Source organism: Trachurus japonicus, chromosome 19 (assembly GCF_045865225.1).
Source record: "Trachurus japonicus isolate A0001 chromosome 19, Traja_1.0".
NCBI classification, from domain to species: Eukaryota; Metazoa; Chordata; class Actinopteri; order Carangiformes; family Carangidae; genus Trachurus; species Trachurus japonicus.
The window spans coordinates 16,308,133-16,332,881 of record NC_140925.1 but is presented as its reverse complement, the minus strand read 5'-3'; the positions used below and the strand labels follow the sequence as shown (position 1 = coordinate 16,332,881).

The following is a 24,749-nucleotide window of genomic DNA, read 5'->3' as shown; positions in this document are numbered from 1 at the left end:
CAGCAGATTAATAATTTCTCCCTGTTGGACTCACATTTGTTAAAAACTACAGTGAGCAGCTGTTTTTAAGAAATTATTTGATTACTTACTAAATGAAACTTTGTATCGGTAAGGGGATTTTCCTAAAGATTTATGTCATCAGCAGGAAGCAGTGGTCTGAGAGGTGAGCTCCACGGACAGCAGGAAATAGGATAAAACCACACTGACCTCATTCTTTTATGTTTAATACAGTGAATACTTTGTGCGTGTGCCAAAAAAGGATCATCTTCTTTTTAGTTTATGTAAATGCAAAGCACTGTGTTTGCCATCAGCCATCAGAAATTATAAATCCATGTTTCAGTGAGTTCAAACTGCATATGTTTCAGGCATCTCGAACGTTATCATGTTTTATTTTCATTACAGAGTGAAACATGTTAATACTGGTGCTTATGTTCATCTTACACTTCTAGATTGTTCCAGATGATGATTGACTGTTGTTATATACAGTAAATGATCAGTCTGTTCAGATCTAAGTCTTCACAGTCTCACCACAGCCCCTCTCCCTCCTGTCTGTCAGGTCCAGAACCTCCACAGCTGTGTTCAGGTCATCAATGACTTTGTGTCCCCGGAGCACGTGGCCAACTCCTTCCATCTGACCCAGGAGCTGCGGCCCAGTAAAGAGGAGGTCAACTACGAGGATAAACTACAGGTGAGACCCCGGGTTTCAGTCTGCCCATTTGCAACAATCTGTTACTTAACCAGTTGTGAGCTTGCAAAGATTATTAACATTCTAAGTGTTAATTTGACAGTGCAGCGCTGCCACATGATTGGTTAGATAATTGCTAAAATACATGCAGGTGTGCAGGTCTTTGTATTGAAGGGTTCAGTGAGTGGAAGGAGCTGCACATCTACCTCTCTTCTCTACTGTGTGTGTGCGTGTGTGTGTAACAAGGACAGGCAGAATGGTAGAGTGAGTCATCGTCAGTAATGTTTTTTGGACATTGAGTTTGCTGCTGTGTGTACACTCCACACACTCTCATCCTCCCATAGAGAGGGTTGTAAATGAGATGTGAGTCATCCTCCTGTGTCTGTACTCTGCAGTGTTCACATAGACGCTTCTGCAGAGTAGGAGAAAGTAGAGACCAGCTGAAGGATACGTCTGTAAAAGAACCACAGTGCTGATAGAAAATCATGTTCATTTCCTTTGTGCTCAGCCCTGACCAGCTAAATGTGCACAAATGAAAAAAACCTCATGAAATAATGTTGTTACTGCAGCTCAGTAACAGGTGCCAGGTCCAGCCCACCATACTGTGAACATTATACAGAAGCACCAAACTGGTCACACCTCACAGCAGCTTCTCTGGACCAAGTCCTGCTGTCATATATGTAGATTCTGCTCAGTGGTGACCTCTGTCTGGACGCTCCACCACTTCCTCAGAGACATGCAGTGGTGTGGAGCTGGTGCTTGGACCTCCGAGCCTCTTTGAGTCTCACTCATCTCTCTGACCAGGACTGGTCCTTTTGGTTCTGGACTTCTGTGTTACAATGATACAGCCACTGTTCCTTGAACATTTCTAATGCTCGTCTTTTGTGTGTGTGTGTGTGTGTGTGTGTGTGTGTGTGTGTGTGTGTGTGTGTGTGTGTGTGTGTGTGTGTGTGTGTGTGTGTGTGTGTGTGTGTGTGTGTGTGTGTGTGTGTGTGTGTGTGTTAACTCTGGGATATATAGTAAAAGTTAGGCTCCCTCAGAGAAAATAAGTAATTAGTCTGCCATATTCATGTCTCAAGTGGGAAATCATGTAGATGATTCACATTTACACAACGATATAAATGCAACTAAAATAATTTTGATGATCATCATCCACTGTGAGTCACATTAAAAGATAAGCTCACAATTCCTTATGTTGCTTTTAAAATAATAATCATTTGTCCGTAGGAGCACTGAAGCAGTTTTTCCTCCTGTTCATCCTGTCTGTAAACCGATCTCTGCCTGAATAATCCTCAAGACAAAATCCATAGCACATGTTCAGCATAAGAATGTCCTCAAAAGTTTCTACACGGCTACTCTGACTTATACAACCAGCGGGCTATGGTCCAGAGATCTAGTGTCTCTACTTTGTGTCTCTGTGTTTCCATGTGAGCTGCAGACGAGAGACAGAGATGGAACTCACTCTAAAAGCTTCATTACAAAAGAAATCTTGAAAATGTGTCAAACTGTAGCTGCTGAAGCCTCATTAACACAAGGAGACATTATTGTAGGTATTGTGTCCATTACTCAGACTGAAGGTCTATTATGAAGGCAGGTTCACAGACAGTATGAAGAGGAGGGAAGCTGCCTCACTGAGCATCTGATTATTAAACAGACTGTAAAAGGAAATGTGAACTGACCCTTTAAGCTCAGCTCCAGAATGATGCACAGCTTGCTCCTGATGAAAATGTGACGTATTGAAACTCTCTCCTCCTCCTCAGGTGAAGAACATCCTGTACCACTGTGTGAAGGAGGCGGTGAGCTCCCTGAAGAGGAGCAGCTCTGAGGAGGACGAGGAGGAGGAGAACTCATGACACGCCCTCGTCCACACCTTCCAGAGAGGGACACGACTCCCGTCAGCGCCCGCCCTCAGCACCCATGACCGCAGGAGGTGGTTGGATCAGAGCTGGTCACGTGAGCCAGTGGGAGCCTCACGGCGTGAGCTCCACCTGCATCACACATCCAGGTGGCCGGCGAGAGGCACGCCCACCTCCACCATCCCCCCAAACCTTCAGTGCCAAGAGGAGACGAACACAAGACCAAAGGCCTGTGGACGGACAGGGATGAAACCTCAGCTGCCTCCTCAGTGTGTGTGACAGACTCGGAGCAGAGAGGGAGCTGAACTGAAGCCACTACGAACCTCCGCCGAGGCTCCACTGAACTCCTCAGCGCCACTGACGGCGCATCCTGCTCATATCCAGTTTCCATGGAGACTCAGACTGTCCTGTAAGCAGCAGCGCACAGGTCTGATGGCAGCAGCAGTGACGACGGAGACTTAGAGACGCACTGAGCCCCCTGCTGCTCTCTCACTGTAATCTGCAGTGGATTAGAAAGGCCAGGAGGTTTAATCCCTGTCTGCAGCAGCAGCCCTCATAACGTCTTGGACAAAAGATTTCGCTGATCACGACAGCATCACCAGCAGCAAGCGGCATCAGGATCCAAACTGTCATCACTGATGCTTTAAAAAAATCGAGAAAAAAAGGATTTGAGGGGGAAAAATGCAAACCGGAGATCTCAGATGTTTCAGTCAGCGGTCTCTGCTGCTCCCTCGTCTTGTTCCTTCTGTAACTTGTGTGTTCTTGTCCTTTTTTTCTAGTTCTGACTGTCCGTCTGTCCGTCTGTCTGTCTGACTGTCTGTTGCTGTTTTGTTCTAATTTTCTTTTCATATGAACCTTGTTTTATTTCCTCTGTGAAGATGTATTTATTTTGTAACTCTGTCATAATGCGGTGTTATTGAGACAAAAAAAGCATTCATGTAAATGTGACTTGTACAGTTTCTTTTTTTTTTCTTTTGCAATGTGGTTTTCAGTTGTGATACGGCTCTACTGTGATGGAGGACATACACACACCTGCACGCACACACATACACAGACATACATACACACACACACCAGCTAATGCCTGTAACTTTGGGAAATGTTGATGCTCTACAGTCCTCATGCCATAAATACAATTTTTGAAAATGAACTGCCAAACTATTGTAAAGACTGTAAAGTTGTATTATGTAAAGAAAAAACAAAATGGCTTATACACACAGCATTTTATGAAAAAGTATTCTCTGTAAAATGGAGACATTTACAAAAAAGATGTAATTTATTTAAGAAAATAATTGTCTTGTTTTTTGTTTTGTTAAGATTTACTATGGTGAACTTTGAAGTTAAAAGATAAAATAATGAAAAACTTAACTGTAATGTGTAAATATATACTTTCACTGAGGTATTTTTTTAAAACATGGCTTGCTTCAATTTCAAATTTTAAAGTGCAAGTGTTACATGCTTTGTACATTGAAGTTCAAAAGGGTTTTACATTTTCCATTAAAATGGATTTATCAAAAGTTTGGAGTTGTGTTTTTGATGCTGAGGCTCAGGTAGAGCTCACTCTGCTGCACTGTGGAGACGGTCAGGGAGTGGGTCTTACCATCAGTTTACAAATTGTCTTTTTCATTTATAAAGATTAAATTTAAAAAAGAGTCAAATAAGAGCTAGCACAGCAGGAACCAGTTTAAAACCTGGCTGTGTTTATAAATACTGTATCTCAATACAGTTCACGATTGAAATGCACAAATATATGTTTGAAAGCTTTTACTATGGTACTTTTATTTATCTCGGATTTTAAGAAAAAACATACTGTGAATACAATGAAGGAAACACACTTTGTCCATCGCAAAAATCTAAAGAATTTATGTCTATTCAGCAATAAAAACAGGTAAAAAGATGAGGTTGTCTCTAATTTTTGTGTCATGGCAGAAGGATCACTGTAGCTCATCAAAGAGACGTCATCCAGAGAGAGGGGATAGAGGAGGCTGTAGCTATGGTAAATAACAATTTGATTTAATTAACAGGTTATTCATTATTAGCTCCATATAAATTTTGAATCACGTCTTTGCACAGAGGGAGGACTGTATGCTGATTGTGTCTCTTTAATTTGAATTAATAATTAGGAAGGGTTCTATTGATAAAACAAAATCTGTTTCAAAGAGGCAGACTTGAAAACGTTCATTTATCCTTCAGTGTAGCTTGCACTGTGTGGTCATCACCACTAGATGGTGCTGTTAGTCCATGTTAGACGTGTTTGTAGTGACGATGACTTTCATCTATAGTCTGGAACACCTCGCCTAAATTCGCTCCTGACAGACAAAAGATCAAATATTAACAAGTCAAAGTTTGACTTTACAGATGAAGCATTTATTAAATCTGTTAGTGACTGATGTCCTGTCGAACAGCCTGTTCAAACTCACTCATGGACATTATTAGAAAAATATTGGAGAAATATTCCACTCCCAGAAAGCTCAGGCAGAATGAATCACTGATCATCACTATGTTCTCATTTGCTTCTCTTACTTAGTCTTCCAGGATTTCTGGATATTGAAGTTGTAAAGCTGTAAAAGCTGAAATAGTTATTCTTCACTTTGTCAGCTCTGTTCCACTTCACCTGAGCCAGGATCAAGTCAGTGTATTATATTCATCTCTTAGGCCATTTTATCAAAGTGTGTCACAGGACTAAATGATGTCACTGGACATGGAGGTGTGATCATCATACAGCTTTTAACACTGTTACAGAGAAACAAAGACATGAGTGATGTGTCCTCCTACCCGTCTGGTGTCTTTGATTCATTCATACAGAGCTGTTTCTTCTTTCCAATCTCTTCATCTCTGGCCCGATGTGTTGTGTTAGCTGTGAGACCTCATACAGACAGGTGAGGTGAGGTGTGTTCCTTCCAAAATGATGAAATTAATTTACCACAGGTGAGCTCCAGTCAAGGTATGAAAGCATCTCAAAGATGATCAACAGAACGAGCATGTGAGCTACATGTGTCATAGGAAAAGATTGGAATACTAACAGTTTTATTGAATTCTTTCTTAGAACGTATCTATAAATCCATTGTCACTTTATTATTACAGGGTAGGAAGGGTGGATTTTATATTAGCATAGGGCTCCGACGAAACGTTGCAATGTGATAAAAACAGAATGGGTATGAACACTTTCCAAATGCTCTGCATGCTACCTTGATGCATCCTAGGATCCATATGGTACCAGACCATACTGCTTATCCATGGTCATCTTTGTCTTCAACCTATTTAAACGTGGTCAGCTTTAATTTATGTTTCCACTAAATTTCCACTAGTCAACCATTTTTTGACTAGTCCACACCAGATCTAATTTCCTGCCAAAAGTCTGGTGTTTGGCAGAGAGCTGGTAGAATTGGTAGGACCTCCTGAGACATGATCTGCCAGATGCATTACTGTAATTGTGGTTTGACAGGAACACATAAGCTCTTCTGGCTACACTGCTGATGATTACAACTGATTACAACTTTGGAATCATAGACAGTCCACTCCCAGATCTTTGTTAACATGAGTGTTGCTGATGACTCGAGTCCTGATATGATGGTGACCTTCTTGACTCTCCCATGACTAATAATAAGCAATGGACTTGACTTGATTCAATGACGTGGACCTGGACTTCAGACTTGCAGACCTCTGAGAAATGGACCTCGGTGTTTTCATGGAATGTAGCATCTATTAATCTTTACACCAGCCAGGTTTTCTCTGGTCTTGCAGGCAGAATGTGAAGGTCATAAGCTAAGGTCCTCTTCCACCAGGTGAAGGGTGGCTCTAATCAGTAGATTGTAGATGCATATACAGAAGCAAACGTTGACAACATTCCTCTTTGTATATGGGTTTCATTTGACAACCGCTCCCAGCTGCAACTCAGAAGCAGCCATGCACCACTGTACAGTCAATTCTCATAGTTCACACAGGACCCTTTGGCAGCACCATTGCCTTCTTCTACAGTGAGTTCATCCTTGTTGTTGGATCTAACCTGTCCAGCAGAACTATCTTACTCTGTAGCAGAATGAACACTTTGTTTCTCTTTGTTTACCCTTGTTATGAATTGCCATTTCCGAGTCAGCAAATTCATTTCAGCCTAAAGGTTGAAAAAGGTTATGGGGCGCTCCCCTTGGTGAAATACTACTGTATGTTTCCTGTTTGTTTGGTTGCTCACGCTGTGGTGCACACAGTAAACCGCTAGTGGCAGAGACAGATGCTCCCTCGCTCTCGCCTAAGATTCGCCGCCGTACCGGTGTGTAGAAGCCTGTGTTCTGGTTCGAGCATGGCCTGTTTTATATCTGTGGGCTAATAGTTTAGTTGTAGCCCACATCTTACAAGCTGTAGGCCTGAGGCCGCAGGACACAGCTTCCACGAGCCGCTGCTAAAGCTACTGCCAGCCTGCATGTGACAGGAAACTGCTGCTTTGTTGTGGTTGTTTAGTTTTTGCTTTGTTGGATTTGTTCTTGCTGCTTTGTTATATTTGCTTTGTTATAGCCTAGTTATTTAGTTTTTGCTCTGTCATATTCAATATTGCTGATATACTTGTTCAGCTTGATTGCACTTTGTTTCACATGGTTTTGTCTTGCTAAGCATTGTTGCTGATGTTTAGCCCCTGATTTGATTTCTTTATTCAGCTCTGCATAATCTATGTGGCTTTGCTCTGCATGGCTCTGGGCTCACTGCAGCCCTCATATTGCCTTGTATCAGGACGGTCTCCGTGGTGCTGCAGGTGCAGTTTTGGGGAATTTGTACTGTGTTGCAGAGTCTCCTCAACATCTAAGTTCCTCTGGATGAACTTGATGGTGTTTGCGTCATGTTTTCACTGAACCGTCCTTGTTCCTCAGCAGGAAGGTGCTTGAGACTAGAACTGGCGCGACCTGGTTGTTGAAGCTGCAATAAACAAGTAGACTTCTGTCCGATAGATTTCATCACGTCAGCTTCATGGTGCCGACCCAACTTCAGGAACCAAACACAACATCTGGTCTTCAGCAAACCTGACTCATCTGATCTTGAAGTTTGCCAGTAACTTTGCTCCAAGACCTCCGTTCTTTCAACCATTTATCTTCTTGCTTACATTTTAGAGCTACTGGCTGTGTGTCTCTGTTCTTCCATCTCTGTGACTGCTGGAGGGTTAACAATAATAATTTTGGTTCTTGGTGCTCTCCCCTATTGTCAAGTGCTTCAGAGAGGCAACCAAAAGGAAAGTCTGCTGGTTCTATACTCACTTCAGAGCCTCTCTTAGGTCGTATATCCAACTCAGCTCCACTGTCACTTTCATATTTTATCTTATTAACTGTAAAATCATTTTCCTTTTAGTGAAAATAACCGTATTTAGCAGTGACGCTCCACTTTCTCCTGTCTCCCCTTCTCCTGCCAAATGTCCTGTTTTCACTGCTGGGACACATTTATTTTGAAAACCTGGGAGTCACATTTGTGCTGTTGCCTGCCTGTGCATTTATGTGTGTTTAAGTGAGAGAGAGAGAGAGAGAGAGAGAGAGAGAGAGAGAGAGAGAGAGAGAGAGAGCCAGTGCTGACATGACTAATGCTGGGATCAGCTCCCATTCATGCTTCCAAAGCTGAACTGGAAACACACATATTATCCTGCTCTCCATTATATAAGCTGAAACTGTGCTGGGCCTCCTGGCACTGAGTGTGTGTGTGTGTGTGTGTGTGTGTGTGTGTGTGTGTGTGTGTGTGTGTGTGTGTGTGTGTGTGTGTGTGTGTGTGTATATGTGTGTGTGTGTGTGTGTGTGTGTGTGTGTGTGTGTGTGTGTGTGTGTGTGTGTGAAAGAGACAGGTTAACTGGAGTACACTGAGGCAGAAGTTCACCATTGAGTTCAGACAGAGGTCACTCTCTCTTCTCTCTTTTCCCTTATTCCTCCCCTCGTTTTTGTTTTTCTTTCTGTTGCCCCCTATTCCATTTTTCTTTCTTTCTTTCTTTCTTTCTTTCTTTCTTTCTTTCTTTCTTTCTTTCTTTCTTTCTTTCTTTCTTTCTTTCCTCTATCTTGCATTCTGCCTCTCCTGTCTCCATAGCTCTCCGTCATTCTTGACCCCTTTATCTCTCTCAGTGATAATGGCTTTTTAACAGGATTCATTATTTGCTGACTGCCTGTTTTCAAACCACAACTCAGGTGTGTGTGTGTGTGTGTGTGTGTGTGTGTGTGTGTGTGTGTGCGTGCGTGTGTGTGTGTGTGTTTGTGTGTGTGTGTGTGTGTGTTTGTGTTGTGTGGGCTCTCTCAAAGTACAACTAGACCAAAGTGTCCTCAGGGTTCAACTATAGGTCAGCTGTAATGTAACTCCACCCACACACACACAAACACCACTGCTTTCAAAGATTAGATTATGATTGAATATATTTCCTGATTGAAGGTCAATAAACCTTGTAAATATTTTATACAGTTTTATGGCAAAGATTTTATGACACTCAACCGAGATACACTGCTTGTCTGGATTCTTTCCCTTTAAATCTCTCCCTGTGTGTGTGTGTGTGTGTGTGTGTGTGTGTGTGTGTGTGTGTGTGTGCGTGTGTGTGTGTGTGTGTGTGTGTGTGCGTGGGTGACAGTCAGTTTGTGCAAACAGAAACTGCTCTTCAAAGTGAAACGAGGTGTCATAAATTGTGAGTGTGGACAGCCGGCAGCTTCCTGCTGCCCCTCCCTGTCTGAGGCTCAAAGCACATCCACAAAACAAGTGACGTCCAGGACAATAGTCCACACTGAGCTCCACATGTACCTGCAAACAAGCTCGCACCACAACCGCTGCTTCCATTGTCTGTCTCCACCTGCAGTAACTACACCCACAGCGATGCAGCGAGCTTGATTCATGGCCTACAACCTGAGGGCTCCTCTCCAACAGGGGGCAGTGCTGGTCTAATGGTCAGAGAGAAGGTGACTGGAAGGTTTCCAGTTTGAACCCTGATTGGCCAGAGTGAAAGAGCAGCGTAATTGAAGCTTCAGGTGTGTCTGAGTGGAAAAGGAGACTGTTGGAACACTATAATTACCTCTTAGACGTCACACATTAACAATACCTGTTAACGCACTTGTAAGAGATGGATTTAAAAATAAATAAATAAAATAAAAAAGCTTAAAACGGTACGTATTTTTCATCTCCAAGCAGTAACCTAGTGCCATGCTACTGGTGAAATTAAAACGACAAGAGGAGAGGAAATAAGTAGAAGAATTCAGGCGCCATCTGACTGTTTCTGTTGTCAAACTGATTTTACATCAACAAATAATGAGCTTATTAAGAGCTTTGTTAGATCACATCAGTGTGTCATGAACTTTAGCTTGTGACCTCTTGGAAATAACAAATGACACTAAATAAAAATCAATGTGTAATACTAGGCTCCTCGTCTGTTGGTGTTGTTAGCATTTCCTCTTTAACCCTTATTTCATTTAAATAAAAATAACCTAATTATCCAAATTGTCCTCACATACAGAAAACACCTAATACTAAACTGACTAATACTGACAGTTTCTTGTGTTTCTTTCCCATACAGCCTCAGATTTATGTTGTGTCATCTGTATGGTCTGGACTGGAAACTGCTGGACAATCTGTCTTTATTGGACTGTTAATACTGGACAGCGAGTACTGTCACGTATAATAAGAGTGACAGGGGCTTCAGCAGGAGTTTACACACAGGATTTGTCTCCTATTGGAGGATTCCCATGCTGTTATATTGCAACAAAAACAATTCAATTTAGGCTTGAACCTCATCTCGTATATTAGTTCCACCATTGACTGTGGTGGCACTGGTCTCCAAATATGCTGAATCCTAAACTTCCCATCATGCAACAGACTTGTTAGACTCTCCTTGTCCTTGATGAAATCCTACAAACCCCCCACCCCTCAGTGTGAAACACACGTTCTGTTATAAATGTGTCTTCAGGGGCCAAGCTGAGATAACCCTGATGACATCATCCATCCATCCATGTCTGCATCACTTATCCGTGCCGGTCTCCAGTCTGTCACAGGGCCGACACATGGAGACAAACAACACACACACTCATTCACACCTTTGGGCAATTTAGAGTCACTTATATACATGGTATATCTGAACCTGGAGAGAGGCACAGGAGAGAACATTGAATATCCCGCCCGCTCGATAACGACCAATCAAATTTGTTTTCCTTACTCGGGTAAACTTGTGGAAACTCGTAGAAGGAGGCGCGACAAACAGGACAAACGGCCATTTCTACCCCACTTTCATCCCGGATTCACTCGAAAATAGAATTTTGCACAAAGTTTGGGCTACATCATCTGATAGATGAGTTATTACGCTAATTTTATGACCCATAGTGGAATCAAATTCATTTTTCTTTTCTGTACACCTTTAAACTTGTGTCTCTGACGAGGGTTCAACATCAGACAGATGCTCTGCCCTCCCTCCATCACAACACTGTGTGTGGAGGTCGCAGCCTCCCACTGTGTCTTCACCAACATGAACTCACCGAGGGCCTGCTCTCAACAGCTGGCTGTGTGTGTGTGTGTGTGTGTGTGTGTGTAGCATACCTCCATTTGGCTGACTGAGGTTTGTTCCCAGTAAAAGTGAACCACAGGTGCTTGTCTCTCACACTCCGACAGAAAAACCAGCTCCAAGACAGATTTCTGACCTCAGTCTCACATTCCTGCTGCCTGTTGGTTTGATTCTACGCACACTTCAACACAAAACATGTTTGGAATTACTGAAAACAAAAAAACAAAAACAACTGCTGCTATGAGCATGAGCATAATGTGATCGTCACAATGTTAGCTTGCACAGATTGTGTAATGAGGATAATGTGAGTTTAAAACATCTCTGTAGTAAAGGCTCCTGGTCGTCAGCTGACTGTCAGAGGGCTCCGAGGCTGGAAGTTTCTACAGCACATGATCCCACAACCTGTCACCACCAGGATTACTGCACACAGGATACAACAGGGAGTGAATGAAACATAGTTATAGCATGAGTTCTACATTGTAGAGAACTCCTGCAGGACAGTTTAACTTCTATGCCTTTAGAAAAAGTGCAAGTGTGGGTGAACATTAGCCTGTGGTAACCCTTCAAGTTACAGGCCACTAATTATGTGATAATGTCAAGAAATAACAAATAATTGTGTCATAATGTCTAGAAATAGCCTAGAAATAACGGCCAATTTCATAGTAATGTCAAGAAATAGCCAAGATTGCGTAGAAAGAGCCCAGAAATAATTGATTGTAACTGACAATTGCAAGGACTTGGTGGCGGAAGATTCTGGCCTTTCCAAAAAAAATCAAAGCATGAAAAGTGTAATCTTTTGCCTTTATTAAAAACATAACATTACTATGTTATCTATGCTATTTCCTGACATTATTATGTAATTAGCAGCCTGTAAATGTAAGTGTTACCTAGCCTAAGCTACTGGATTGTTGATTTACATTTTACTGGCCAATCCCTTTTCAGATCATGTTATATTATGTTACAGCATCGTGCCAGTGTTTCTGTTGTACTGGACTGGACCTCTGTTATAGTCTCTCATAATTTGTGCACACATACTTCAATGCCGGAGTCCATCCTCTTTTTCTCTGTAGAGGAAAGATTGTTTTTTCATCACAGGAGGTGGAGTGGGATCCAGTTTGGACTTGAACCTGGTGTGACTGCATTTAAGATGATAACACTTGAGCACATCTGGATTTGGATGAACTGTGAGAATGTGGGTAATCAAATCTGAGGTCCAGCAGGCTGTGCAGTGCACCATGAAGTCTGCACACAGGGAGTTGATTATGGTACTTTATACTCTTTACACATCTATATCCATACAATTGATTCTATGGAGTTATTTTTATTCAACATCTCTACGGTGTAACAGTGTAATGACCAGCTATACAGATGATCAGAAAATGCATGTGTTGTTATTGGCAAACACTGACAGTCAAGGATTGTAAGTCATTTGTATGTGTGTGTGTGTGTGTGTGTAGTGGGGGTGGGGTGAAATGACAGAGGAGGGGCAAGAGAGGCAACAGGGGTAACAGGGCAGTGGGCATTGGCTGCTGGGTGGGGGTTAAGGCTACATGGAGAGGGCTGGGGTAAGATTGGGGTGAGGGTTTAAGTTGAGGGCAGAGGGGAAAGAGAGGAGAAAAGGTGTGTGTGTGTGTGTGTGTGTGTGTGTGCCTGCATGTGTGTGAGGGGTTTAAGTGGAGGGCAGACGAGAGACTGCCTGTGTGTTTCTGTCCTCTGAACGACCCCCTCTACCTCTACACACGAACGAGAGGCTCCCATCTTAGCATGTGTAAGTATTTGTGAGTGTGTGTGTGTGTGTGTGTGTGTGTGTGTGTGTGTGTGTGTGTGTGTGTGTGCGTGACAGAGAGAGAGAGAGAGAGAGAGAGAGAGAGAGAGAGAGAGAGAGAGAGAGAGAGCAGCAGTACAGGTGGGATTATTTTGTTTGTGCCAATAATCAGTGTAGCAGAATCACAGAGCACTAATAAAGCTGTGACCCAACACACACTCACTGGGAGGCAGACTTTTCATTTCCTGCCCACGGTGTGATACATTCACTGACTGATCATGTATTAGAGTATTAGAGACTGGATGGGTCAATCACTGACATGAATCTAAAATAAAACGACGAATACAAACATCAGTGAGGGAAATATTTACTCAGTGCAGAGTTTGAGGACTCTAAATAATTTGATGAATTTCACACCAACCAAGTAGAAACATAACCAACTATTTTCGATCAGTCAGCCCAGTGTCTAATGCAGCTGTCATTCTCAGCCAATCAAGATGCAGTGATTTGAAAACTGTCTCTTGTAAGTAAGTAAAGTCTAAGTTCATAGTTTTTCCTGATTGCTGACACATGACACACTCCCTTGTAATGAAAGCACGACTCTCCAGCCTTCACTAATGATTCAGATTTGTTGAACTTTTTTGAGGAAAAACTCTCAGTCTCCTTCATATCTCACTGCTGCAGCCTGGTTTCATTTAGAAAAAGCACTTGAATTCAATGTCATTGACTGAGATCACACAGCTGGAATCTAATTAACTCAGGTGGACACACTGGGTCAGGATGGTTCACACAGCCATCAGAGCGCCAGGAGAAACAACACACAGGCCCACTACGACGATACAGGAGAGCAGGGGGAGGACGAAGATGATTGTGCAGCTCTAGTCGACCAGTTACGCTTAACACTGGCCTCTGTAATAACTGCCTACAAGACATTAACATTTCTTTCTTTCTTTCTTTCTTTCTTTCTTTCTTTCTTTCTTTCTTTCTTTCTTTCTTTCTTTCTTTCTTTCTTTCTTTCTTTCTTTCTTTCTTTCTTTCTTTCTCAGTTAAATTCAATTCAATTCAACTAATTTCAACTCAATTCAATTCAATTCAATTCAATTCAATTCAATTCAATTCAATTCAATTCAATTCAATTCAATTCAATTCAATTCAATTCAATTCAATAAAACTTTATTTATCCCCAAGGGGCATTTAAAAACATTCACCTGGACATCAGAATGTAAGAAATAGAAATAGATAAATAGATAAAAACCGTGCAAAAGACTTTCTTTCCTCTTTCTTTCCTAGTAAATTATACTCTAGTTTACATAATGATGTGAGCACATTTGTATAGTGAAGTATTGTTACTATTGTTATGTATTTTGTGTTGTGCTCTTTGTAACTGTGTCTTTTTTACGAGTCCGTATCAGACTGTGCACCTTGAATTTTGTTGTACACACAAGTACAATGACAATAAAGTATCTTGAAATCGTGAACTCTAATGAGTTAAACCCTCATTTATATGTGTATTTCACCTTTGAAGTAGTGGTATAAACTTGTCATTATAAAACTATACAGTACAGTACACTGTTCAATCTCTGAATATCAAATAAAACCCCTTCACATGTGTTGGTACAAACAAAATGACAGCCACAGAATATTCCACCTTCATTTCTACCATGTTCACCAAACCACATGTAACAGCATGTGAACTAAATGTGAGAGCCTGAAGATGTTAGACCCCTACAGTAGAGCTGAGGAGCCCCCCACTCATAAAGCTGAGATGTGGGCGCCAGCATCGTCTTGTTGGTTTGTTTGCTCATTTGCAGCAACAGCACTGAACTAATGTTCTCTCAGTTTGTAAACAGTGAGTCAGTCCATGACGGATCCTCTAGGAGTGTGGGCGCTGGTCTTTACAGGAAACCTTGGCAGCCATCTTCACACTCAAACATACACACATCCTCCTCTGACCCTGCAGCACCTGCAGCGCCGGGCTGGGAGCCATGCAACAGACTGTCGGTTTCACGCTCCACAACATTTCACCGGAACATTCTGCAGGAATCTGACTCCAGCTGGTAGAAAGGCCAGGAAGGACAGGTGTGACAGAGTGTGTAGGTAGCTATCTGTGTGTGTGTGGGTGAAACTGAAGAAATGTAATGGAGAACATTTAAAGGGGAACTATGCAAGTCGCTTTTCCGCTGTTTTGCTAACCCTCCTCCCGGGCCATGTGCATTTGTTTTCAACTAAGCCAGCGAGAAAACAATCAGTGGAGCAGTAGATAATGTTATTTATCATACACGTGTTACAATGTGTATATTTGTGTAGTCTCATCCATCATAAACAAGAGTTTACGGGTTACAGGGTCTTTTTGTGTCGCGGTGCCACAGAGACGAGGGCTGGGACACCGGAGCGACGGTCGCTGATCTTGTAAGGTTGGTTTTCGGCCAAGAGACGCTAGGTGGAAGACAGAGCTCAACCATCTCAATTACTCCGAAGCTGTTTAGTTAAGGTAAAATGTAGCATAGTTAACCTAAAAATCCTGCATAGTTCCTCTTTAAGGTTTTCTATGAGGCTGTTAGGAATGTGTGTGACAGAAAGGCAGAGAATGAGGAAGAGTGTGAGTGCAGATCATATCCATGAAAGATGAGGAGATCATTCTGGCCTCACTAATCCATCAGGTTCATCAGCTCCTGCATGGACACATATCCAGAGGAAACACTGTGTAATGTAAAGTAGTGTTCATGAAATTATGGAAGTGAACTTGAAAACTCATCAGCTGAGTTTGCATGTTTAAATCACAGAGATGAGTTTTCTTATACATGAACCAAGTTCTGTTTCTAGTCATTCAGAGAGAGAGAGAACAAGGGGACGACTCCACCCTGGGCCCAGAACCCAGAACCTTCTCAAGTGACCATGCTCACCACTACACCGCCATGTCCCCTTGCAGTCTGTTTCCCACCAAAACACATGGTGTTTTTTCTTGAGGTCTAACCAACACATTCAGTGTGTTTTCTTCCACATTAAAGAGTAAATCAGATTCTTAAAATACTTTACAGTTTTGAAAAAGTGTTAACGGGGTCATAGCAATCGTAAAAAAAGAAAAAAGAAAAAAAAAACCCTGTAAATTGTGTGTTGTTTACATTAACACTTGCTATTTTACAGTTTCCTCCTCCATCCTCTCCTTTCATTTCCTGGCTCAAGGCTACATTTCTTCTTGACTCACCAAATAGTTTAGCATGAAACCTGCTGCAGGGATGAATGAATGTTTACATAACTCCCTGTTTAGATGTGATCAATCTTACATTTTGTGCATATTTGAAGGTGTGGCTGTACCGAGAGTGAGAAAACCCTGCAGGGCTGTGGATGATTCACAGTAAATACTACACAAGCAGGAGTCCAAACACATGAGGCAACAACACTTTTTCACCTCTGCTCCTCTCCATAATTTAAAGTCCTAAATATCTACTTGTTGTTTAGCCCTAGAACAATCTTTGGAAACTCACTGGAACAATTTTATTTTACTGACTGTGAACCTGAGAGGTGATGTAACCTCACAGCCCCTTGTTGTCAGTCTTCTAGTCCCCTCTGATGAAGAATATGGTGAAGGTGTGCAGGTCGGGGACAGCTGACTGGTTGTGTAGGACTTTCCACCATCTGATGATGCCAGTCAGTGGGCGTGGCCTCTTCGGAAAGAGTCTGCAGGTGCTTCCTATTATATCTCATCACCATGCCATGTAGGACTGAGGTTCTTCAGATGTTCATGTAACCTCAGCTTTGGTCTTCCATCCATTTTCTCCATCCAGCTACAGTCTGACTGCTGTGGAAGTGGGAGGACAGGGTGTTTACTTTTGCTTGTGTGCTGTTTTGGCTTTGCCTGGTTGCAACTAATTGATGTAGCTTAAGCATTTTCTCCAGTGTCAGGATGGAGCATTGGCTGAGCCAGACTGGCCCCTCTCATAGTGATAGGTGTTGCCAGGCAGCACATCAGGGCCAGGTTCAGGAATGTCAAGTCAGACTGAAGGATCGTTTTTAAACTGTGTGGACTTCTGTCTTTATACCAGGGGACAGTAGGGACTGGAGGTTGTACTGCACAAAAAGGAGTTTTTGCATGGTGGTAGAGGATGTTACAGCTGAGGGACACACTGCCTGGACTTATGTTGTCTGTCATCAATCTCTGGCTGTGTGTTCTTTCTCTGTCTACTAACTGCTTTTGTGATTGATTTATATCAGTGGACATTGTTTGACTCACTTTTTTTAAATCAGTTGTACATTTGTACACTTCATCTACCTTTTCATGCACTACAAAACATATTGGAGGATTTGGTTTGGAAGATGGTACAGTTATGCATTTGAGTTTAGAGTTTGGGGAACGGAGCAGAATATTAAGAAATGTGTCGGAAAGAAAAGTTGTAAAATTCAAAAATGAATATGTCATTCTTTATTTGCTCGCTCCAACACGTTGGAAGTGAATTTGAAAGTGTGATAGTCTACATTCAATCCAGAGATATAATTGTGATTCTGGCTGCACCTTCTTACCTTCTCATCTTCATATCTTCATTTTCACACATGTTCCTTCGCTACAGGGTGAAAGAGACTGTGACAATAGAACATTTTTACAAGAATATTTCACACTGGCAAACCCTGCAATTAACTGATTTTATTATATTCCTCTGTACTAACCACGCGCATGTGTGCGTTTGTGTGTGTGAGTGTGTGAGTGACAGGAGGGAGGGAGAGAGAGAGAGTGGCACGTCTCTCTGCACCCTGTGTTACCCTGGATGAACTGCTGCTGAACTCTGCGTGACTGTGGTCATGAAAAAGTCAGAGGCATGCATGTGCATGTTGTGGGGTTCCCTTACTGGAACATCTGCCTTTTTCATGACCACAGTTGTCCGTGTGTGTGTGCGTGCGTGTGTTTGTGTGTGTCTGTGTTTGTGTGTGTGTTAGATTGTTATGTATGTGTGAAGTGAGTGTTTAGGTGTACAGCAAATGGTAGTCCCTACACCGCCGTGCAGATCCAGAGGCATTAACCCTGTAGTCACCATCAGGGGCCCCACTAGGGATTTTAGTCACATTGGGCCCCAACAGCACAGAATATAACACTATGCAGACTAACCATAATAATCAATCAAAGTGTAAAATCAGCATGTGATGCTTAAACTAAGTTTACACCACCTTGAAAATACCTCGGCCACATATTGTGTAGTTTTTATATCAGCTGTCACTTCAATACAGACTGGTCAGAATCCAGTGTTTCTTTCATATTGTGATCATTATGTAGACAAAAAAATAGATACAGTGTTTGTGTTTTTTTTAGGGCTTTATACTTTTACTTTTATTCATATTGATAAGTAATAAATCCCAATGTATGTCCGCCGACTGATGTGTCAGTACTGCGCTGCTCCTTCTTCAGTTGAAGGTGGAGAGAATGAAGCTGCATCTGTTGCTCAGGGGTGGCAGCTGAACTTTCAGCTAACTCTTGTGAAGTGTGACTTTAGAGCCCTGCTGTCATACCATAAACACTTTACACACACATTCAGTGATATACACACAGATAGACGCACACAAGCGGAAATACACACCTATACACATACAGAGAATCCTCACACGCACAATTAAAAGAAAGACACACTCCCATGTGTATGTGTGTCAATTGGAAGTTGATTCACTGTATCACATCATCTCGACTGACGTAGACAAACACTCTGTGTCCGTCATCCCTTCATCCATCCATCAGTCCGTCCATCCATCCATCCTCTCCCATATTCTCCAGGTCCTGTGATGTCAGCACAGAGCAGTGAGTGTGTATGTGCCGCAGTAACACGTTGTGATGAATCTGCCTATAAATCAGAGGTGTCAGGGTTCGAGTGAACTATTGGCCTTTAATGGCCAATAAATACAGGTTAGCAGGACAGAGGTTGACTACAGGTCACAGGGCGGAGGTGTGTGTGACTGTTTGTGGAAGTGTGTAGTGTTCTCTTGGGGCTTCACAGATAGATCTTAAAGAGAGATTATTGCAATCACTAATTTTTAATAATTAACACCAGTGCGCCTATATTAAACAATTGAAAACATCCTAGAGTCATTAAACATGAATAATAAATGAGGTGTTTTAATATGGATGTTATATTTTTCCACTTCATATGCTTCATATTATAGACATGATATTAAAATTCCTCCATAAAGCAGGTTTTCACAGGCAGGATTCCTTCTCTTTTTCTCCTGAACTCTTGCTCTTCCTCTCTGACTGGTTTTCCAGCTGGACCCATTAACAACCTTCATCTCATCCTCCTCCTCCTCCTCTCATCTGTCCGTATCTGTCTCGATGAGACAGCAGTCACCTTTTAGCCCTGTGAAAGTCCCGGCCTTCAGTCCCACCTCCCATCAAGACTACGGGGTCAAAAGCAATCCAACCCAGGAAGTGATTTTACGCCCTTCACACATGTGAGGAGCTTTTAAAGAGCAGAGAGGGAGAGAGAGAGAGAGAGAGAGAGAGGACAGGAGGCTGGAGGTGCAGTGATAAACACCACAGGCCTCAAATCTTCTAACCACCAGCCAATTCATGAAGACGTGTTTGTTCTTGATTCACCTCTCCTCACCCCACGTCGTGTTCCTTAGAGTCGGTGCTGCGCAAATTCACACCTCACAGCGCCATCAAAGCTGGCTTCACACACATTAAAATACACTAGTTCATGTTCAAAGGTGACAATTTTCACAAAAATCAAACAGTTAATGTTCACTTCTCCAGATCTGCTCAGTAGAACCTCCGGTAACCCTTTAATTTAGAGGCTGTTAATTACGTGATAATGTCAAGAGATAGCCAAGAAATAACATTTAATTGCATCATAATGTCTAGAAATAGCCTAGAAATAACGGTCAATTTCATAGTTATGTCAAAAGGCAAGAAATAATGATTAATTGCGTAAAAATAGCCCAAAATAGTCAATTGCAAGAAGACTTGGTGGAGAAATATTCTGGCCTTTCCCAAAAAATTCAAAGCATGAAAAGCATGTGTAATCTTTTGCCTTGATGAAAAACATAACATTATTATGAAATTGACCGTTATTTCTAGGCTATTTCTTGACATTACTACGCAATTACTTGTTATTTTTTTGGCTATTTCTTGACATCATCACATAATTAACTGCCTATAAATTAAAGGGTTACCGAACCTCCTCCTGCATCCATCCATCCCCAGCACCCAGACACCGCAATGTTACTACAGAGCCACGGACAGAAATGACTCTTAAAAAGCCAAGAGAAAACACTGTGAGCATATGTTGTAGCACTCAAACAACTTGTCATAAACTACCAGTGAGAAAAGAGGTGCTGACGGTGTGAAGGTAAACTTGCTGCAATGGAAATTTTATGTGGCCTGCAGCAGTTAAAAAAAAAAAGAAAGAAATACAAATAAATGACAGGCTGATGCAGGCTTCATTACAGCTGCCAGCTGAGAGATGCCAGATGCCATAAATCCAGAGAGCCACCATTGAACACTATTCTTCTTATGATGTTTTTAGGCAACTCGCCACCACTTCACAAGGGTGTTGTTACTCTTGCACGAATGAATGACTCTTAGTTGGTTCCAAATAGATACATTCAGTTTACTGTTCACCAAGTAAGTGTGTACAGTGGACGTGCTCTTTCAGCATCATAATCACACAGTTAATTAAAGGTTAGACGTTAAAGTAGAAAAGATGCTGCTGCTTCTATAAGAGGTGAACAAACTCACAGAGACAGGTGAAGGAGAGTTCCTCCTGACTGTCTCTACTCCCCCGTTTCCTGCCAGCACACCCGACAGATACAGTAAAGTGAACATGAGCTTGAGTGTGACCATGATCATCCCATAAACATGACCCTGTGCTTATTACTGTAGCCATGACGACGGAGCTGCCACAGCTTTGACAAAGTCTCTAATTTAAGACGTGATCTGACCCAAACTCTAAACTGAACCACCAGTTTTAGGGCTTCAATCTGACATAAACACAACCAGACACATGTTATGGTTGTAGCTGATCTGACTTTGTGTTGACTGTGGAGGGATACGTGAGGAAATGTCAAATTTCTGAAATGTTATTGCTGACAGTAGCCTATAATGTATTTATTATTTCTTGCATATCCAGAACCTGACTTCAGCAGGGACCATCCGACATCTGTGACCCAAACTTCACTGACCACTGACCACTGTGGCAGGTTCAGTGGCACAAAAGAGCTTTTGTGTCCTCTCTTCTCTTCTTCCTCTCCTCATCTCTGCCCATACGTCTTTCTCTCATTCCCTCTTTCACTACAATTATCCCATCTATCCATCCATCAATCCCAACCCTCCAGTTTACTTCTGTGTATCTGTGTTACCTTTGTCCAGGGCTACGGTGTGCAGCACACCCCAACTTCAGTGTGTGTTGTGTGTGTGCGTGTGTTGTGTGTGAGCTCTAAGCAGTGAGTCATTAGCCAGGAGTCAGGTCTTCTGGCTACTTCCATTGTTCTCTGCTAATTGATGATCCTTGTGTGTGTGTGTGTGTGTGTGTGTGTGTGCGTGTGTGTGTGTGTGTGCGTGTGTGTGTGTGTGTGTGTGTGTGTGTGTGTGTGTGTGTGTGTGTGTGTGTGTGTGTGTGTTTTTCAACTCTTCTTGGCCACTGTTCAGGAAATGATGTTAACTACCAGTTGTAGGTAACAGGTTTCAGATGCAGCAAACAATCAAACCTCCATTTGACTTGTACTGACCGGACTAAACTTTACCAAACACACAAACACAAAAAAACAGACAAAAGAACATTTTTTCTATTTGTTAGTATGTGTGGGAGGTAGGATGAATATGCACCAAGCCAATGTCATGCCAAGTGCATGATTACCTCCCACACACGTCACATGACAGCACTGATTTAAAGCAACACCATGTCACCATTTTACACTCAAATGAAAGTTTCTAACATCATATCACATGTTTCATTAACTTGTATCAGGGTGGACGGCTCCTGTCCTCACCGTGTGTCAGCTGGGACTGACTCCAGCTGTCACTGTTTGTCTCTCGTGTTTCTAGTTTATGTCCTGTTTTATTTTGACATGAATGGATAGAGATGAGAAGGTGGGCCAGCAGGTGAACTAAACCGTAAACAAGGATGATAGAAATATTTAAGCAATGTATCCCAGGCCTCACAGCAAACTAGCAGTGCTTTGAATCTATATCAATATGAGCACAGCTTTTTCTTTTTTCCCACAGCCAGAGGCCTTAAAACATAACTTAATGTTTGACATGATTTTTCCACTATTATAAATGAATCATTACCCACTGGTGAAGAAATAGTTTTGAAGAATAGTTCATGTTTCAAAAAGTTGACACATGCATTGGTCCGTAAAAATAGTTTGTCTTGGTAAAATCTCAGGTGAATTTTAAAGGGTCTGTAAAGAGAGAAGTCTGGTGTGGATAGTTTAATATTGGACTGTAACATGGCTATTAATCTTATATTATGTATTTAGGTGATAAAAGTCCATAAATATTTAAAACCCCTGTTAATAGATTTCCCCACAGCAGTAGAGCAGCTGTAGGTTGTGAGTGTGGGCAGCAGGGGGTGTAGTTTCACTAGGGAGCTCAGGAGGTGCAGGAGGGAAATATAACAGTGCTGAAAACGGCTGCTGCTGCTGCAGATACTGAGTTTATCAATAATCCTTTTGTAAGATTATAATCACTCAACATAGCAACATGTTTGTTCGGTGTTTTCTAAATGAACCTATAGACATCCACATAATTGCAGAATTTAGGAGTGTTTCTCATTTCGTTTTCATTCATGTAGCTCCAAATCACAACACACCCTGTGCTGCTGTAGCTGTCAATATGACGTGTGATCAAAGTGTTTGAGGTTGTGTGGTTGTTGTGTTCGTACAGAGGAGAAAGGCCAAACAAGGCATCAGACGTTTGTTGTTCTCAGTCAGAGGAGCACTGCAGGGACAGTGTGTAGTGATTCATCATGAACCCCTCCAGTCTCATCATCTGCCTACTCCGGCCAATCGGCTGTCAGCGCAGCAAGACGAGGCACGATCCCTCATCAGCCTTCTACCGCTTCTATTATACAGTTGATGAGGAGTCTGGCAGCGCAGAGCGGCAGGCACCGCTGCCAAGAGTTAAAGTAAGCTCTCTGCCATGGTGTGTAGTTAGTGTTGCTCCTGCACCAACGCCATCACCACTTCTCCACAGTGACTAATTTATGTTAGACAAGAATAAGCTTGGCTGCAGCGGGTGATGGATTACAGTCGTTTATCAGCCAGGAGTGAGACTTGTTTAAAGAACTTTATCGGTGTTTTGACTGGATGTAGCAACTATTACTATGAATCCTTTCTAATGATTCACCTCCTATCGGGATGGAGCCTGCATGGCTGAATGTGTCATTGATTGATCAAATACAGATACTGCAGCAGCTCCAGCTCGTGCACAAGGTGTTGGCTTCTACTCAACCATCAGACGCATCAACAGTAAACGCACGACAACCTTTGAGTTGTTGTGTCTTCTCTTGTTTTTTTTAATTCTGCCTTCTTCGTCATGGTTCTGAAACAGAAACATCAGATGAACTTTAGGCCTCATCCCTCAGTTCTTCTGGCTCCTCTGAGGTCTAATTTTAGCAGGTAACTACTGGATGCTGGACTCCTGAGCCCCAGCTTAAGTTGAACTCTGATTCAATCCGAGCAACTTTTCCTGGGGCACAGGATTTATTTCATAAAGTCAGGAACCTCAGTGCATTTCCACTGAGGGAGCAGACATCTAAATTTAGTTCCACTGATGGAAATACCGACTTAAGAGACCACGAGGGACCGAGTTCACCTTCTGTAGCTCAGTATTTCCTAGAACAGTTTAGTTGAAGATGCAATTCCTCCTGATGCTTCACCTCCTTTTCTTGCTCTTTAAATTCCTTCGACTAGAAAAACTCTCCCCCCCTTCTTTCTTCATCTTCTTCGGTCTGTCTCCAGTTTCTCTCTGTCTTGGTTTTCTTTTAACCTCTCCGTGCTCCAAACTTGTGTCTGATCTGTTTGGATGTGATAGGCAAGAGAAACACACACAGAGCCAGGCATGCTGCTACTTTGGGGTTACAAGGTGAGCGAGGGTTCATGTGCAGGCCAGATAACAGTATGAGATGGAGGGAGGGGGGAGGACTGTCAGCCTCTACCTTTTACTGTTGTCAGCAGAAGCCGTTCAGCATAAGTGCCAACTTGTCACGCATGTGGAAATGATGCACTATAACAACAGTCCTGTTATTTTGCTCCACTGTTACTCGCTTGTGTTGTAAATGTTTTCAACTGGGTGTAATGAAGCCGATACTGAAGAGGAGCAGTGGGGCTGGTGGCTGTCACTTATTCAATGATGCGGGACAATGACTAACCTTCATCTGGTTAGAATAAATAGATTTATAGTTAATGTGAGGTCCAGACTGGGCTTGATCTATTTCCCTCATCTCTGGACATCAACTTGCACTATTCAGGTTTCATTAGAATAATGATTGACTTTTTAAGGAAAGTTGCCTCAGCTGCACTTTGCTTTTGTTCTGTTCAAAGTCATCGACTTCACTTAAACAGATAATATCAGTTATATGGTTTTAATTATGAGGTTATATTTAATGACATCCATGCCACTGAACAGAGTATCTCTGTTATCAAAGACAGAGATTGTTCCACTCCTTCATGTGCGTCATCATGAGTTTCAACCCAGTTTCTTCTTTGCAATATTCCTTCTTTTAAATTTCTATTCCTGCTGTTGTCAGATCACCAACTGAGGCTGATCAGCTTTTATGTAGCTGAGCAGGTCACTCAACAGTGTAGACAGGTTGGTGACACTGCTCCCCTTCCAGCAGCCTTTTAGCAGTTTTCTCAGTGAACTCACTCAGTTTCCTATTATCGAGGACCGGTCTCTGCCATCATATGAAAAGATGCCCAATTCATCTGGGGCAACAAATGACAAGAAGTGGTAGTTCTTCCTGAAAAGCTGTGCCC

General features: G+C 42.3%; 1 protein-coding gene across 2 annotated transcripts in view; it reads left to right on the top strand.

Moving 5' to 3' along the window:
* Positions 1–4,058, top strand: part of jmjd1cb (jumonji domain containing 1Cb) — a 108,299-nt gene extending 104,241 nt beyond the window's left edge. For both annotated transcript variants that reach the window (XM_085761216.1, XM_085761215.1), the window contains 2 exons: positions 557–688; positions 2,446–4,058. In XM_085761216.1, the coding sequence (XP_085617342.1) occupies positions 557–688; positions 2,446–2,538 (225 nt within the window). In that variant the 3' untranslated portion in view covers positions 2,539–4,058. The remainder of the gene's footprint in view (positions 1–556; positions 689–2,445) is intronic.
* The last annotated feature ends 20,691 nt before the right edge of the window (positions 4,059–24,749 follow it).